The sequence below is a fragment of the Spea bombifrons genome, chromosome 5 (assembly GCF_027358695.1).
Source record: "Spea bombifrons isolate aSpeBom1 chromosome 5, aSpeBom1.2.pri, whole genome shotgun sequence".
Classification (NCBI taxonomy): Eukaryota; Metazoa; Chordata; class Amphibia; order Anura; family Pelobatidae; genus Spea; species Spea bombifrons.
In genome coordinates this window covers 69,837,509-69,853,683 of record NC_071091.1, presented here as the reverse complement: position 1 = coordinate 69,853,683, position 16,175 = coordinate 69,837,509, and the positions used below count along the sequence as shown (strand labels likewise).

Genomic DNA, 16,175 nt, shown 5'->3' with positions numbered 1-16,175 from the left:
CAGACCTAACTGTATGTGAACTACTGGACTGGTGACAAAAAATTAGACACTTCTGAGCTACTTGGCAGCGGTATTAATAATCAACTATTGCATAAAACATATTGATAACAAGCATGGGTGTTAATAGTTCTGAGTTCATTTGATTGGATATTGCTAGTATTATAGTTATATTTACAGTGTTTGCTTTGAATTCTTAGTTTAGTGATTTTTAAGGTAAGCATACTGACTAAAGTGTTGGTGACCCTTTGTATACTTCCACTTGTTTTGTGCCAAAGGCGAATGTTTCTGTATATTAAGACATATAATACATTCAATAAAATATTTATTTGTTAAAAATATTTCAATATAGTCAATGCAAGAATTCTGTTTCATTTAATAACTACAGATATATTTGTTCGATTCGGTAGAGCCATTTTTTAAATGTCACACAAGCAATGCAGAAACCCAAAATTATGGCATTGTCACTATATCTGTGATAGGCAAACCCTTTAATAAAGCAGATGCATTCGATACAAGTTTTTCTGCAACTTTTCTTCTTGTTTTCTCAGTGGAATTTCCGATATGGGGTGTCACAATGACATTCTTCATGGTCAACAAAGGATGATTTCTATTAAAATCATAAGTAAAACGTTTATATTAAAAGGAGTAAACCACATACACCACCAATGAAGATTTTTTGTTTCTGAGTGTAACATTTTACTTTTCAAGAAATACCTCAAAACCCATTTCTTCAGAGGATACAATATTATCAGTTAAAACCTCCATAAATTATCTACCGCTAATACATTTTCACATCTATGGCACTATCTGTCCCTCTTTCTCTATACCTTGCACCTTACTACATTTCCTCTAGATTGTAAGCTTGTGAGTAGGGCCTGCTTTACCTCAGGTTGGTAAGAAGGGCTGTGTAAATTGTTGGTGCTATTTTATCGGTGAAATACTTGTGTATTGAACAGATTAAACTTTAAAAAGTCATTTTTTCTATAATAGCACATAAGCTAATTTAAGCATTCTAGACAAGAAAAGGGCAGCTTCTGTTAAGGGTTTTAACATGCAGTCTATATGAATAGATGAACAGCAGACACCAAATATCCTAAAAGTCTTTACTAGTTAGGGCAAAATTTCATATAATTATCACTAATATCTTAAAAACTGTCAAGAGAAAAAACATCAAAAGGCACTTAAGGGTCAAATTTGCAACTTCCGTGGAAAGGAAGAAAATTTATGTGTAGGTTTCAGAATTCGTACCGCGGAAGAGGTTCTGGATACGTGACATCTAGAGCAGCAGCCTTGATGGTTCTGTTTCTAAGAGATTCCACCAAAGCGTTGTGATCCACAACTTGGCCTGTAATAAATAGTGTTTTATACAAAATTCACACACATACATATTTAAGGTACTTATTTTACCTTTAAAGTACCTAAGTAAAGAGAGCTAAAGCTTTAGATGCTCCCAAGCAGGGATGCACCGTAGGACAGGCTATTAAGCTTGGTTGAGCGTCTCAGATTTGTTTTGCACAATACCTTTAGAGGATAAAATGGAATCTACTGTAACCACAACATGTTAGATGTTATAACATAGATCATATTGTATAAGAGTATGCTTTACATTGTAGCTGTAAGTTGGTTTTTTGTAGGCTACAGTATATTTCTAAATGCATGTTGCGTGTATTGGAACCTCCTTGAATTGAAACAAAATTCCATACCTCTGCTGATGTTAATGAGAATGGCCGTGGGCTTCATCAGTTGTAGCTCCTCTTTACCGATTAGTTTGTCGGTCTCTGGTGTGAGCTTCATAGCCAACATCACAAAATCAGCCTGCTGAAGCAAGTCTGCCATTTTACTGCAGTACATGGCACCAACCGCCGCTTCTTCTTCTGGGCGTCTATTAGAATACACATTTAATCTGCATTTAATGTGCATATTCCATTTATTATTTGTATTGATTTATACACTGCCATAATGTTCCACAGTGCTGTATAAGGGGTAAAAATGACATTACAACTACTGCATCACAAAACAATTTGGAATTAAAAATAGGGCTGCAACTAACGATTATTTTAATAATCGATTAGTTGGCCGATTATTTTTTCGATTAATCGATTAATCGGATAAAAAAATGAATGTAAATTTTTCATTTATTTAAAATAATTTACTAAACAAATGATGTTAAATACAAACAGCAGAATAAAAAAACTTTGATAATAAATTTCTTGTCTTTATTTCCCAACCAGCCCCCCAATATATGCACATTTGAGCCCAGGCTTGCTACGCTGCCTCCCAGACATGCCATGCTGCCTACCACAGCACTCCACGCTGCCTCCCACATATACCACACCACGCTGCCTCCCACATCTGCCACTCCACGCTGCCTCCCACATCTGCCACTCCACTCTACCCCCCACATGCCACTGTGCCTGATACGCCTTATACCCCCTGAAACACCACTCCATCCTCCCCAGACATGCCACCCTGCCCTCCCCACATATGCCACACCATGCTGCCTCCCACATCTGCCACTCCACAATGCCTCCCACATCTGCCACGCTGCCTCCCACATCTGCCACTCCACGCTGCCTCCCACATCTGCCACTCCACGCTGCCTCCCACATCTGCCACTGTGCCTGATACGCCTTATATCCCCTGATACCCCACTTCATCCTCCCCAGACATGCCACCCTGCCTCCCAGACATGCCACTTCTCTACCCCCAGATATGCCTTATACACCCTGATACACCACTCCGTCCTCCCCAGACATGCCACACTGCCCTCCCCACATATGCCTTATATACTGTATATGCCTTATACCCCCAGATATGTCACTTCACTGCCCCCAGGATTTAGATTCCCCTAAATTAACCCTAAACTCCCCATTAACCATAACTGCCCCTAAATTAACCCTTAACACCCCCTTAACCACAGCATCCCCTAAATTAACCCTAAAGACCCCATCAACCACAGCATCCCCTAAATTAACCCTAAACACACCATTAACCATAACTGCCCCTAAATTAACCCTAAACACCCAATTAACCATAACTGCCCCTAAATTAACCCTAAACACCCCACTAACCATAACTGCCCCTAAATTAACCCCCACCTCCCCTAACTTTCAGTAGCCCAAATATATACATATACATATATATATATATATATATATATCTATATATCTATATAGATATATATACACACATACACATATTATATATATCTATATATATCTATATATATATATATATATATATCTATATATATATATATATATATATATACACGTATACTTACAGTTAGATGAGTGTCACAGCCATGTGGTTCTGGCCTGGAGAAGGAAGGGGCGGGGCCAGTTGTCACAGTGATTACAGGGAGGGGGAGTAAGTAGGAGCTGCTGCTGTGAGACGGTGAGTCAGACTAAACGGATTATATAACGAGGGGGATTTTTCAGAGCGTTTGCTCTGAAAAAACCCTCATTTTATAATCGATAATAATCGATTCAACTAATCGATAATGAAATTCGTTGCCAACGAATTTCATTATCGATTATTATCGATTTTATCGATTAGTTGTTGCAGCCCTAATTAAAAATAAAAGGCGCTCAAAGAAGTTTACAATCCAGAAGGCGTAGAGGGACATTGCGCAAGAGTTGTGGTTGCAAACGTTTGAGGTGGACAACACAACTGTATTTCAGTTTAACAATGGTTTAAATAAATTATATTGCTAGACACACAAAAAGATTGTCTGAAGGGTGAGATAGTATGGTAGAACAGCAGGATTGAGGCTGGGTAGAGGGGAGCTAAATGATTTTGAAGTTGAGAGTCTGATAAACAGGGGTTGGTCATTCCAAAAGATTGGTCAGCCCATGTATATGAGCATGAGAGGTAGAAAAATGAGGCATAGGTAGAGAAACTGCTGTGAAGAGAGTCATGATGCTAAATTGATTCCTGAAGTGAAGAGGCCTTAGAGCTAGGTAAGGAATATAAATCTGCAGCAGCACTGATTATGGATTGTAAAGGAGCAAGACAGATATGAAGGAGCCCAGCTAAGACTGAGACATGGATATAATAATTGCATTACAAGAGTTGTCTCTTGGGTTGGAAGGAGAGGGCACAAGCCATCTCATACAGTCCATACAATTTAAATAATTATGTTTTACTGAAATAATAGATGTACTATAGATGGATAGATAATGTTTATAAATGTATATTTAGGGTATTTTCCTTCCCTTTTTTTAATATATATTTTTTTATGTATAGTCCATGGTTTATGTAGAATCAATACATTAACGAACAGAATTTTTCAGATTTAGGTAAGACTTTGTTACACTTCATCATTCAGCATGGAGCCAGCAATGCTTGCGTCTTCTGACAGGGGATACTCCAAGGTGTCATCCGGCAGCCTGATTTCCCCTGCACTAGGTGGAGAATATTGCCGCCAGTGCAAAACTCCTGGGACTTTTTATTACGTCCTAGTGGTAGTTTGGATCACTTTACATACAAACTGAAGCTTCATCCTAACGCACCAAACACTCAAGTTAATATGAATTTAATTTTAAAATGTTTCTATATTTCTTGTTATTATTACTTATTATTTAACATAGTGCCATCAGATTCTACAGCACTGTACAAAGGGTAGACAAGACATAACTATTAGCTGAAATGAGTTTATAATCTACTTCTTGTTCTGTTTATCTGTAAATGTGTCACTGAATCATAAATTCACCCATGACATACTTTCCTCAATTTTTCTTATCATTAAATACATTAAATCATATTGTAAAATAATGCAATCTAGTGGGTTGTGATTTGGAACGGTAACCAATGTAGATTACATTGCAGTCATAATAAATCAGTTGTCTGTATAGTAAGTTACAATGCTGGTTGTGATGTCATTCTAGTCATCTCACCTTCGTGTCCTGTTGTGATACAGAATCCTCATTCTGAAAGCTTTAGCTCGTAGAGCAATGCTGTAACCAACACCTCCCATTCCAATGATACCCAGTGTGGCCTCTGTGATATCATCAACAGTCCAATTCAAATTAGAATTTGTGGTTTCTGGTGAACAGGAAACCTGGTGGGCTATAAAACAATGTCTATTATTTTCCATTTAGTCTAATGGAGATGGCTTTTATCATCTTGCACCATGCATGTAATTTTAACCTTATTCCTGCTACAAGCTAATCCATAATCCTCTATAAAATAGAGTAGATTAAAATCTATCAGTGATAGGGTCCACCATATACTATCATACTCTATCCTTACGTACCTTCAATTAACTGTTTAGCTGATGCCAACATAAGAGCCATTGCCATGTCTGCTGTCGCGTCGTTTCCCACGTGAGGTGTGTTGGTGACTTTAATTCCGTAGCTTGATATAAGCCATAGATCTAAATGATCAACCCCTACTCCAGAACTCCCAATTACTTTTACGTTTGGAAGAGAATCCAGGAGTTCCTTGTCAACGACAGGCAAATGCCACCACAAAAGGATGGCTTGTATCTTTGGAGAATACTTATTCTTATTGTTGAGAAACTCCTTGAGATACACTATTTGGAAGTGTTTCTTGACAATTGTTTCATATTGTTCTGGGAGTCCACGGGATCCTCCAATGTGTGATAGCAAAGCAAATGGAAGGGCATCCATTTCTGATTCAAAAGAAAGGGCAAAGTGTTCGTTAATCCATATTTACTATCTCTGGAGCAAAACTGCACCAACATGATGAGGGCATAAACTTCAGACCCCTTTTATATATAAAGAGGGCCCTGTCTGCTTGAAAAACTATACTTGTAGTTACAGATTTACATTTGGATTTTGCTAACTTTCCCTAAGGTAAAACCAATGGTGATGGTTGCTGCATGTCAATACACCCATGTGTACACTATTCCAACAGTGCTCACTCATTGATGGCATGGAAGTTAGTGAGTAGGGTGTCTCAGCTTGTGAAATACAGCTTGTTTTAGAGCAAGAAAGCAAGAAATTAAAGTAGTCTACTGTTTCTCAGAACTGTTCTGACGTTTTGTGTATGCCCCAACTGTTGGCTGTCTCAACAAATGTCCTGTTCATCTGAATTGGTCACTATGTGGGTAAGGATAGTAGATGAGGTGGTTCTTGGGGCAGAATTCCTTGTGATGTCTTGGCTCACCCACATATAGTGTGTAAGTATGCTCATGACATCATACTCACTTCTGTTCTGGAATGAGACAATGGAAACCTGAGGTATGTAACAGAATCAAAAACTAACATGAAAATAAAGCATAATTCTGCCTGGCTTCTTGGTATTTTAATCCAGTCAGAATATTTAATGAATCCATTTAATGACTTTACATCATGTGCTAAAAATTATCCAGATGAGAATAAACCAATGGAACATTAAAATTCAAAGACGTTAATATTTACATAAATGAAGGTCCATTGGGAAGCAATTTAACAAGGTAGGGGGGTTGCTATCAGATATCTCCCAATAACCCACAATAGTGGGTTTCTTTTAAGACAATAGCATAAATTCATGCATTTGTGATGGAAATACCTTAACATGGCAAGACAGGATCTAGGGGTTCTAATACCACCTTTAATACACCAAGTGGTTTTAGCCTAAACAACTGTTAGTTTGCTTATTGTATTCTACAATTAGCACTAACAATGTATAAAGAGCAGAAGTACATACCATTGCCTCTGTCCTTGCCTGGCTTCTGCTACAGAATGCTAGGTGTATTTGACGAAGATCTATTAATGAGTTGCAGAACCGGTTTAACATGTTAAGAATAACCTCTTGAGGTGGAACTGCAGCCACATCACATTATTCACATAGCAAGTAACGTATCATATACTGGGTAGTAAAACAAAAAGGTGTGGTCTGAGTGCAACTTTCCATCTGCCTGACAGCATGAAATGATTATGGAGCTGTTTAATCACATTCTAGAAACCAAGTCCAAGGGTCTGCGTGTGTGCGCACGTGTATCTGTGTGGACAATGCACATTAGACTCGAATGGTGCTAAACAAAAATAAAATATCTAAAGTGTTCCAGTCTATCAGTGATATTTGAAGGAGGAGAGAGGGTTGAATATTTGATTGTGTCTGAGGAAAAGCACTGGAATACCTGTTTACACTCAGCTCTCAACATGGCGAGTTGAACTATGGAGCTCCTATTTTCCTTTTTTGAGTGTATGGAGAAAGATCTATAAAGATTCATTAGCTCCCAACACCCACTGCAATCATATAATTAGGGTTTGTGCTGCCTTAGGCCTGATCGAGTCTACGTGTCTCAAATCACATTTACCGCACCCTCTAATCTCTGTCACATAGTGAAACATACCACGATATATAACAACATGTGCAGGGGGCCGTATCTGGATACAGATGGAGATAGCAGCACAGAGACTGAGTTCCATGTATATGCCAATACTTTCCATTGAAACACATAATCATGGGGAAATCCAACAGGGAATACTCAGGCTCCCAAATCACAGAGACCAAAAAATAGAGGATAGACCCACTTAGGAGCATTGCATTTCCTTTACATTCTTAAGCTCTTCCACAGACTGACATCCAATTGGCTAAAAGTAGAGCTGGTTGGATTCCCAGCTAAAGCGAACCTCTATTCTTGTTTTCGTTTTCAAGATAAACTTAATTACGTGTATTATTTGCCCCACTGGCTCTTCAAATCTACTATTGGTTCTGTAAAATAGCCTATAGGTCCCTGTTTATACATCTAGTCTGTATTTAGAGTCATATCAACATTTAGTATGCTGTCTTTGCCGTTAGGCTAATTTTTACCTGTAACACAAAATACTGTACATATGAAAGGCGTATTTTTTCTACGCCTTAACATTTCACAAATCTAGAGCATGCTACTTTCCTAGAAGAACGCAAGGCAGTCGCCTATATTAAGGCACCCCACCCAAATTTTGCTTAGGATATTTTAACTCAAGCAAAGATCACTTATTGATGCTCTTTCAACTGAGACAGTAGAACTGACAGCTATGCCCCCCCCATTATTATGTGATAATCTGATAAATTATTTATGATAAATCTGATAAATGTTTTACTGTTTATTACCTAAAATTGATTGTTGCTAGTTTGTTATTTACTTTATGTAATCCTGTTCCTGTGTGCATTCATTTGATCTTCTCGAGGAAAAATCCCAAAATATCCCTATCTTGGGGAACTTTGCCATCATAAAACACCCATAGCCATAGAGATGGCCACGTGCAGAAACTGAGTAGGTACTCGAACCTGGTTTGCTTTAGCCATTCTATGTCCTCAAAAACAAACTGGCTAGCTGTTATATTTGCCTAACACACTTTCTTTCACTCAGATAAAAGGTTTCTTTACCTAAGGGGTAATTGTGACATATATAGCTTTCTTTCTCTTTTAAGCACTTATTTTGATGAAAATATTGTTAGTATAGTGTAGTATAGTGTCACGGAAGCCTCACCCAGTGTGCAGCCACAGGTATTGAGACAATGGCCACAAAACCGGATAAGCAGTCCACCCATCATTTGCCTAGTGTGCCAAATGGCTGGCCCTGGCTTGACCATATGGTAAACTTGCTGAAACCATTCCAGGTGAAGAGGGGGTTTATAGTTTGTTAATAAATGTATGTAACGCAATATAACACTTTCCCAGATTACACGGTGTAAATGAAAGGGAAAACGTTTTAATAAAAGAAAAGTTTGACTTGCAGTTTTAGAAATATTGGCTGAGAGTGATGGGACACAGAACAACAGCTTATGTAGGGTATAAAAATGATGTCATATTTATGAAAACAGATGTAAAGTCTCATTTATATTTAGTTAGTATGAACTACTCTCATGGCCAGGCATGCGCCCCAGTCACATAAAAGACGCGTATATTGCTCTGTATGATCCGGCTGCCACATTCCATTTCATGTTACCTCCGCCAATCAGTGACGCCCCCAACTACTACACGTGTGCACACGGGTGACCCCTACTGGCTATCATTGCTCCTACATCTCTTGCCACTATTGATGTCTGGCTAGGCGCGGATGCCGATCGCAGAACTCTCCGACAGTTACAGACAAGCTGTGGAGTTTGGGTTTTTCATGGCGCTTTCTGCTACAGCCGTTCTAAGGGTCCTCAGAGCCGGTGAGGATCGGGCCTGGACGGGAAGAAGATGCGTATGGAAGCTGATTTCGGCCTCCTGTTTTCCTGCGGACTCTCCGATTCACATGCCCTCTGTAATGCAGCGGCGATCCCTGCACCTCTCTCCGGCAGCGCTTGCCAAGAACATGCTGAATAAATTCGCCTCCAAAACCAAGTGAGCTTTAAGTAATGGTGTTGTAGTTGGTTGAACGGGTTGTGTTACCGGGCGTGTCAGCTTCATTGTTACATTAATGCTCTGAATACATTACGTGCCCTCAGGTACCCAAGGAGTTAAACAGGCACAGCAATCGATCGCCGGTTTCATGTTTAGAGACTATCCCACCGCAGGTGTCCTCCCCCTGCTTTTGATATTTATACACTGCCATGCAATAAAGTATTATTACTATATAGAACTGTAAAAAGTTTATGAATAACCCCAATCTCTAAAGCACAGCGTTACAGAAAATTGAATAAAATATCCAGAGTGCACACTATTTTATACTATAAAGAATAGTTTATTAAATTTAATCATATGTAGACATCATCGTAACGATTTATCAAATTTACATTTTCTAGCTCAATGTGCCACCTAAACAGATGTCTCCCAGCGTTTTGAAACAAAGCCTTCATCGGCACTTACTTGTACTTAATTGGAAGATTTCACTTTTTGTGGAATGCGAGCGGAATATTGTTTGAAATTATATTTATGCGAGGATCTTTCTATATATAATATACATACTGTGGATATTGTTTTATATACATGATATATAGACACCTTCGGCAAAATGTTTCTTGAGATGAGTCTAATACATCTGATAATAATTCTACATTATAATATATAATTATACATAATTAAGTGACTTAAAATGCTTGCTGGAATATTCTAACATACTACCCACATAATCTTAAAGGGTCTGTTAAAAAATGAGACCCTCAGCAGCAATTTATATACTTATTTCAGCTGGCAGTGTGAGTCTGCTAACATATTTGCCAATGGAGAACAGTGATCTATGTTCCCTCAAATGGACATCAAACCTGTCGACAGACGTGTAGTCGAACTGATACTTTCATGAGGCCTTCATCTTACGTTGGCTTGTGCCATTAGTTCTTTCATGCCTTGTATCTTGTGTTGTTTATTTTGCAGAAAGAAGTTCTGGTATGATAGCCCGTCTATTGGAACGCAGTTTGTAAGTATGGTTTATAACCTTGTGGCTGTTTTCACATTTATCGGTCTCTGATATAGATATAGATATATATATATATAGGGAAATTTCAAACATTATTTTATGTTTTATACTTTTTTTCTTCACTCATAATACTTGTGCCTGTGTCGTACCTGCCAACATTTCAAAACGTGAAAGAGGGACTCTTTCTTTTAGTTTTTTTGTTATCGCTCTTGCTGAACTCGCCAATACGAGCAACTGCACTTTGCAATGTTGCACTTGCATCGCCACTTAAAACACGCTTCATTTTTGTCAGCACAGTCACGCATATTAAAAATAACCAACACATTGAATTCCCATGAGGCTCAGCCAGACATACTACTACCATGATGCTGGCTGAGCATCATGGGAAGTACAGTTAACAGTAGATGTTAGCTGTGAGTTACAATTCCCATGATGTTCAGCCAGACCAAGCATCGTGGGAGTTTTAATTTACAACTAACACCTGTCATATCATTTGCTGTTAACTAGAGTTCACATGAGGCTCAGCCAGACGTACGGCTTCCATGATGCTAGCTAAGCATCATGGGCATTGCAGTCAACAGTAAAGCTGCAGATGCTAGCTGTGAACTACAATTCCTATGATTCTCAGCCAGTCAGGTGTCTACCATAATGCTGACTGAGTATCATTGGAAGAGTAGTCAACAGCAGCAGCGCTGCCTTTACACACACACGTACACTGCCTTTACACACACACACGTACACTTACACTGCCTTTACACACACACACGTACACGTACACTGCCTTTACACACACACGTACACGTACACTGCCTTTACACACACACATACACGTACACACTCCTTTACACACACACACACACACCTACACGTACACTGCCTTTACACACACATACACTGCCCTTTCACACAGCTTACAAATACAGGTTAGATGTAATATAGGGAAGTTCTTTACTGAGAGAGTGGTAAATAAACGGAAGTGGCGGGGGCTAATACAATAACTGAATTTAAACATGCACGGGGTAAGCATAAAACTATCCTGACTATGGGACCAGAACAAAGACTCATGTATTCTTTGAACAAGGACAAAGTAATACGTTTGTCTATATTTATTTTTCTTTCTCCAATCCTATAGCTGTAGGCATAGTCTGTCTTAAATCACAGAATCATTTGCTCCCGCAAAAAGTATTTGGTTTCCTTTACATAAAAATATTTTTTTGGGGTATATGTTACTTTTCAGAAAATATTGATTACTAAAAAATACAATTCAGGCTTGGAATAGTTACTGGTTCTCCAAGTGATCATGTGTGTATCATTACATAATTACTTAAATGTTATTAATCATAATTTATTACATCTACTCAATCCCTGGTGTATGAGTGTTCGTGACTTTTTGTACTTTTGGTAAGGTGAATAAGCCAGACAGCTTGCTCAGCCTGATGAAAGTGCAAAAGAAGCAAAGGCGTGAAGATAGTATCCGCATGAGGGCATTGAACTCGATCATGTTTAAAGCATTGACTGATCTGCTCAGCACGCCAGAAGTTAGTCAAGAGGTTTATAACCTTAATGTGGAACTATCAAAGGTAAGGAAAAAACATGTGAAAATGAAACCGATGATCTCAATGGTTGACTTTGATAGTCCTTTTAATTGAATTATTCTTGGTGGGGGGGGGTGTCATGACGGTAGGTTTTCATGACATCAATAGTGCTGCCTTTCTTAAGAAGGTAGGATGTGGAATGTGTACACACATGTTTGTATGGGCTCCTCTCTGTATTTAGGTTTGCATATCAGCAGACTTTTCGGCTTGCCGTGCATACTGGATCACTAGTGGCGTCGCAGGAACTGACAATCAGGTTGAAGAAGTGCTACAGAAATATGCTCCCCGTTTTAGGTAAGGTATAGTAAACATGAATATTGTGTTCGTTGTGTAACTTGTTTCTTTAAAATTGGCTGTTTATTCCATTGGTGGAAATCCCCTTTAAGCAGTCAGTATGTTTATATATTCTTGCTGAACGATAGGGTTAACATTACTAATTGTCTATAACGTGATGTAAAATAACTATAAGTATGTTATACTTTAGGAACATCCTATGGTTAAATTGATAGAATATATGCTTACATTAAATATGCCCATATCAAGATGAAGGCTCTATTCCTCCACCACAATTGCCTGCTGATAGCATTTTTTTCCTAAAAAAGCTATGTAGTTTACCTAGTTGTAGCTTTCCTAATGCCTTTTTATATAGCTGGCTAAACTAGTGACATTGTAGAGATCTCGTGGGGGGTTTACTTTGCACTGTTCTCTTCATTTTCAGCCTTTTAATAATGAAATGTTCATAAAAGGTGTGATGGAATTGATAAGTGCATCACAGTTTTCAATATTGTGTAAAATGTTTTTTTTTTTTTTTTTTAAGATATCTCCTACTAACACATCAAGTTCTTGGAAGTGTTCCACCAATTGTGTTTGTCAGGGACAGAGAAAATGCTATGATACAAGAGGTAAGAAAAGCAAATAAAGCCTCTGCCATTTTCTGCTTAACACCCAATGTTATATATAGTTTTTTTTATTTTTACACGTGTCAAAATCTCCTATAGGTGTTGTATAAATGGTCGTCGGCCAGTAGCTATTGTGGAAATGCAACTTTTGCTATACTTAGCCGGCATTCTCAAAAGAAGCAGGATTGTATTAAACTATTCCACAGCTAGTTGGTTACTGTCCAGGTCATTTAGATGTTGGTGAAGCATAAACATCCATTGTTCTTATTTTTGTGTATCTTGCCCTCTGAGTTGAAAAGAGACATGGAAAGAGCTCACGCTTGGTATAAAAAAATATATCTAGTCATGATGGTTGGCTTTGGCCCTAAAGATGTAGGGACTGTAGAAAGCCTTTTGGAGGACTTTGATGTCTCAAAGCTGGCTTTAGCACTCCTGGTTTTTGCCCTTGGCAAAAGGAGCCATCTCAGGTTTACATTACACCAAGTAAAGTTCTACCCTAGAAAACATTTCTTTTGGTTACTGGATTCAAAAGTGGTGACAAAAAACCTGCATATTTTATAAATTAAAAGACATTCTTTCATTTGAACAGTTCTGTATGGACTTTCATATAACAAGTTTTGTTTTTTGGAACAGGTAGAACGGTTGCTGGCAGTTGCCGATTTTGGAGAGGATTATGGTGATTCTACCTCGGGTGGTCATAGTGAATTCAGGTTGGTAATTTATATAGAGCATTTTAGCTCCACATTATTAAAGGGTGGACATTAAAGATTCTGGAAAGGAGACTTTCATGCAGATAGCATTTGTGTCTCATTTACTGTCTGAATCTAAGATATATATTCCAGGTTTGTGTTAAAAGTATGGTTTATAAACATTTTGCTTCTGTTTTCTGATTAGGGAGACTTCCTTAGAAGAAATTTCTGAAGCTTCAGCCCCTTCTTCACCATCTCCAGATATGTTTGGCATTGACCACGCCTATCTTAACAGACAGATTTTGGAATACAAATCTAAAATGAAAGATCATTTAAGTCCGCCCGATAGCATAGGGTTGTCTCAGCAGCAACAAGAGCAGCTGGCAGAGATCAGGAGGCAGAAGATTCTAAAGAAGAAACTAAAAAAGCAGAAAGCAGAGAAACGTGAAGATGACGATATCACACCACAAAAATATTTGCTGGACAAATATATTGAGGAAGAGGAGGATGTGTCCAGTGCATACCCAGACATTGAAGATGATATAAATGAAGTAACTGAGGAGTTGGAGGAAAAAGAGAGAAAGACAAGACCGCTAGATGAACATTGAGATAACAAAATGCAAAACAAAAAGTGTAGCCCATATCTACTAGAAAGTTTTTTTTTGCTTTTTTTGTCATCTTGTGGTGGACTTTAATATAAAGCTTAGCACTTAAAATATAAAGTAACATAGGTATATCTTACAAATCAATTTGTACGTGATACAAAATCGTCTATATATAAAAAGGCTTTATTTTCCCTAGCCTTATGAAGACGTACTGCTCTCATATGTAAAATTGCCCCCCCAAAAAAGTGTAAAAATATTTTATATTTAAAAAAAAAAAGTTATTTAGAGAAATGAATGAATAAATAGTTTTCACTAGGCATGCTCTGAATTCTTGCTTTGTTTTATGAGCCATTGCTACCCTACCTCCACTTGACTCAGGGGTAAGCCTAGGATTGGCGGCAGCGAAGTGCGCGGTATTTTACTTACATTTTCCCCTGTAGCTGAAACATGCTTCCATCCTAACACTCAAACTCACTTTAATACCATATATTTACATGTACATACACCCATATTCCATCCTCTCCCTCGTAATGCTAACTATAGGCTCACCTCGTATCCAAACAGCATACATTAACACATTCTACACTTAAACATTCCTATACACACTTTCATTCTAACAACATATTTTTACCCAAACATACACCTATATACATCATCTCCCATTATCCATGCAGCTCACACAGCCCTCCCTTCCTGTTCTCTCCCTCTTACCTCATGCAGAGCCCTGTGTTCAGTGCAGCTCAGACTTAGGGCACCCCTTACCTGACTGATTCTTAAGAAGTCTGGTGATAAATATATTGTCTTCTCTTAAAAATCATAAGTGTGCACAAAAAATGTGCATGGGCGTACCTGATCCTTTCACTAAAATCAATTCATTTCCTCCTGGAATTAGGAGGGTGACAATGTGTTTCTCACTGAACAAAACTATTTAAATAATACTGGGTGTTTTAATGTGGGACATCAAGGATGGATCGAAAGTAGGAATGGAAAAGTCAAATGCTTGAAACCGCAAAGAATGTTTGGGCTCCAGTAGGAGCATTTGGAAGACTGCTATCTCGGTGTTTGCAGTTGGTGCATTAAGTAATGTAATAAGGTTTGAATTGGATGTAATTTCACAGCAAAGGGGTTTGGCCTTATTGGACACGCGCTTAAGACATTTAATATTGAGAAATGCAAAGTTGCACATTTAATGTTCCTCAAAATGCACAAGTTGTTATTTTTTAAATGGGAACGTGTTAGGAATTAAGTGAAAAGGATTTGGAAATAACTGTTAGCAATAAACTTAGCAGATGTGTTCAATGGGGCTTTATCAATGCATTTATCCTAAAGTGAAAACACCCTTTCACAACTCCTTAAATACCTATCTACAAATCGCTTAACTCATTGACCTCTGCATCTTCAAACTACGGCATGACAGAGTGATCTGAAAGTGATGTAAAACGTTGAACTTCCCATTGAGTGAAGTGCTGCTCCTTTACTATGAAGACCTATGCGTCACTATTCTAGCGTCAACCCAATATATCTACTAAATTACTGTCAACAATGAAATGTCATAAAAGATAAAAATTCCAGTTGCCCATTGTCCATAAATGGTTATACTCAGGTACATTTCTAACATCATATTCAAAGTCTGAGATGTATTTAAACAGCATCAAAGTGTTAAATGTCAACATTAATAAAGAGTACAAATTCTGATGCAAAACATTCTGTGTTGTCATTTCCTCATTATGTTGGAACATGGGGAAAAAATAAGAGTAAGGGAGTAGATGTGGAGATGAATGGGGAAGAAGGGGTGATGGGTTGGGGTGATGGGTTGGGTGCATGGATGGGGCAGAAGTAGGGCATGGTGAGGTGTCCAACAGCCCAAATACAGAACACAAAAGAGAGACAGGCTCAGGGGGGTGCCCCAATACCTCGGGCCCCTGACATTGGATCATTGCTCACAGGAAGTTTTTTCATTGCCTCGGACTCCATAAATTGCATCCATTGGAAGCAGTGTAGTCCGTTCTGGTGAGTTTGGAAAGGTGGACTAGGTCCTCCATGACTTTTTCTTGCTTGGGTTATCCAATCCAAGAAGTGGTTGGCACATATTGGGATTTCCAGTGGAG

General features: G+C 38.4%; 2 protein-coding genes across 2 annotated transcripts; one reads left to right on the top strand and one right to left on the bottom strand.

Annotated features, from left to right (window-relative positions):
* Positions 1–348: 348 nt before the first annotated feature.
* On the bottom strand, positions 349–6,775 carry LOC128497175 (glyoxylate reductase/hydroxypyruvate reductase-like). The gene is made up of 6 exons (XM_053467107.1): positions 6,655–6,775; positions 5,258–5,635; positions 4,899–5,070; positions 1,704–1,882; positions 1,249–1,345; positions 349–607 (listed from the first exon to the last, which is right to left on the bottom strand). Exons 2-6 carry the CDS (start codon positions 5,631–5,633, stop codon positions 451–453), a joined length of 981 nt encoding a protein of 326 aa, XP_053323082.1. The 5' UTR covers positions 5,634–5,635; positions 6,655–6,775; the 3' UTR covers positions 349–450.
* A 2,220-nt stretch (positions 6,776–8,995) lies between these two features.
* RBFA (ribosome binding factor A) lies at positions 8,996–14,369 on the top strand. The gene is made up of 7 exons (XM_053467104.1): positions 8,996–9,267; positions 10,237–10,279; positions 11,686–11,859; positions 12,056–12,168; positions 12,692–12,776; positions 13,407–13,483; positions 13,668–14,369. Exons 1-7 carry the CDS (start codon positions 8,996–8,998, stop codon positions 14,068–14,070), a joined length of 1,167 nt encoding a protein of 388 aa, XP_053323079.1. The 3' UTR covers positions 14,071–14,369.
* The last annotated feature ends 1,806 nt before the right edge of the window (positions 14,370–16,175 follow it).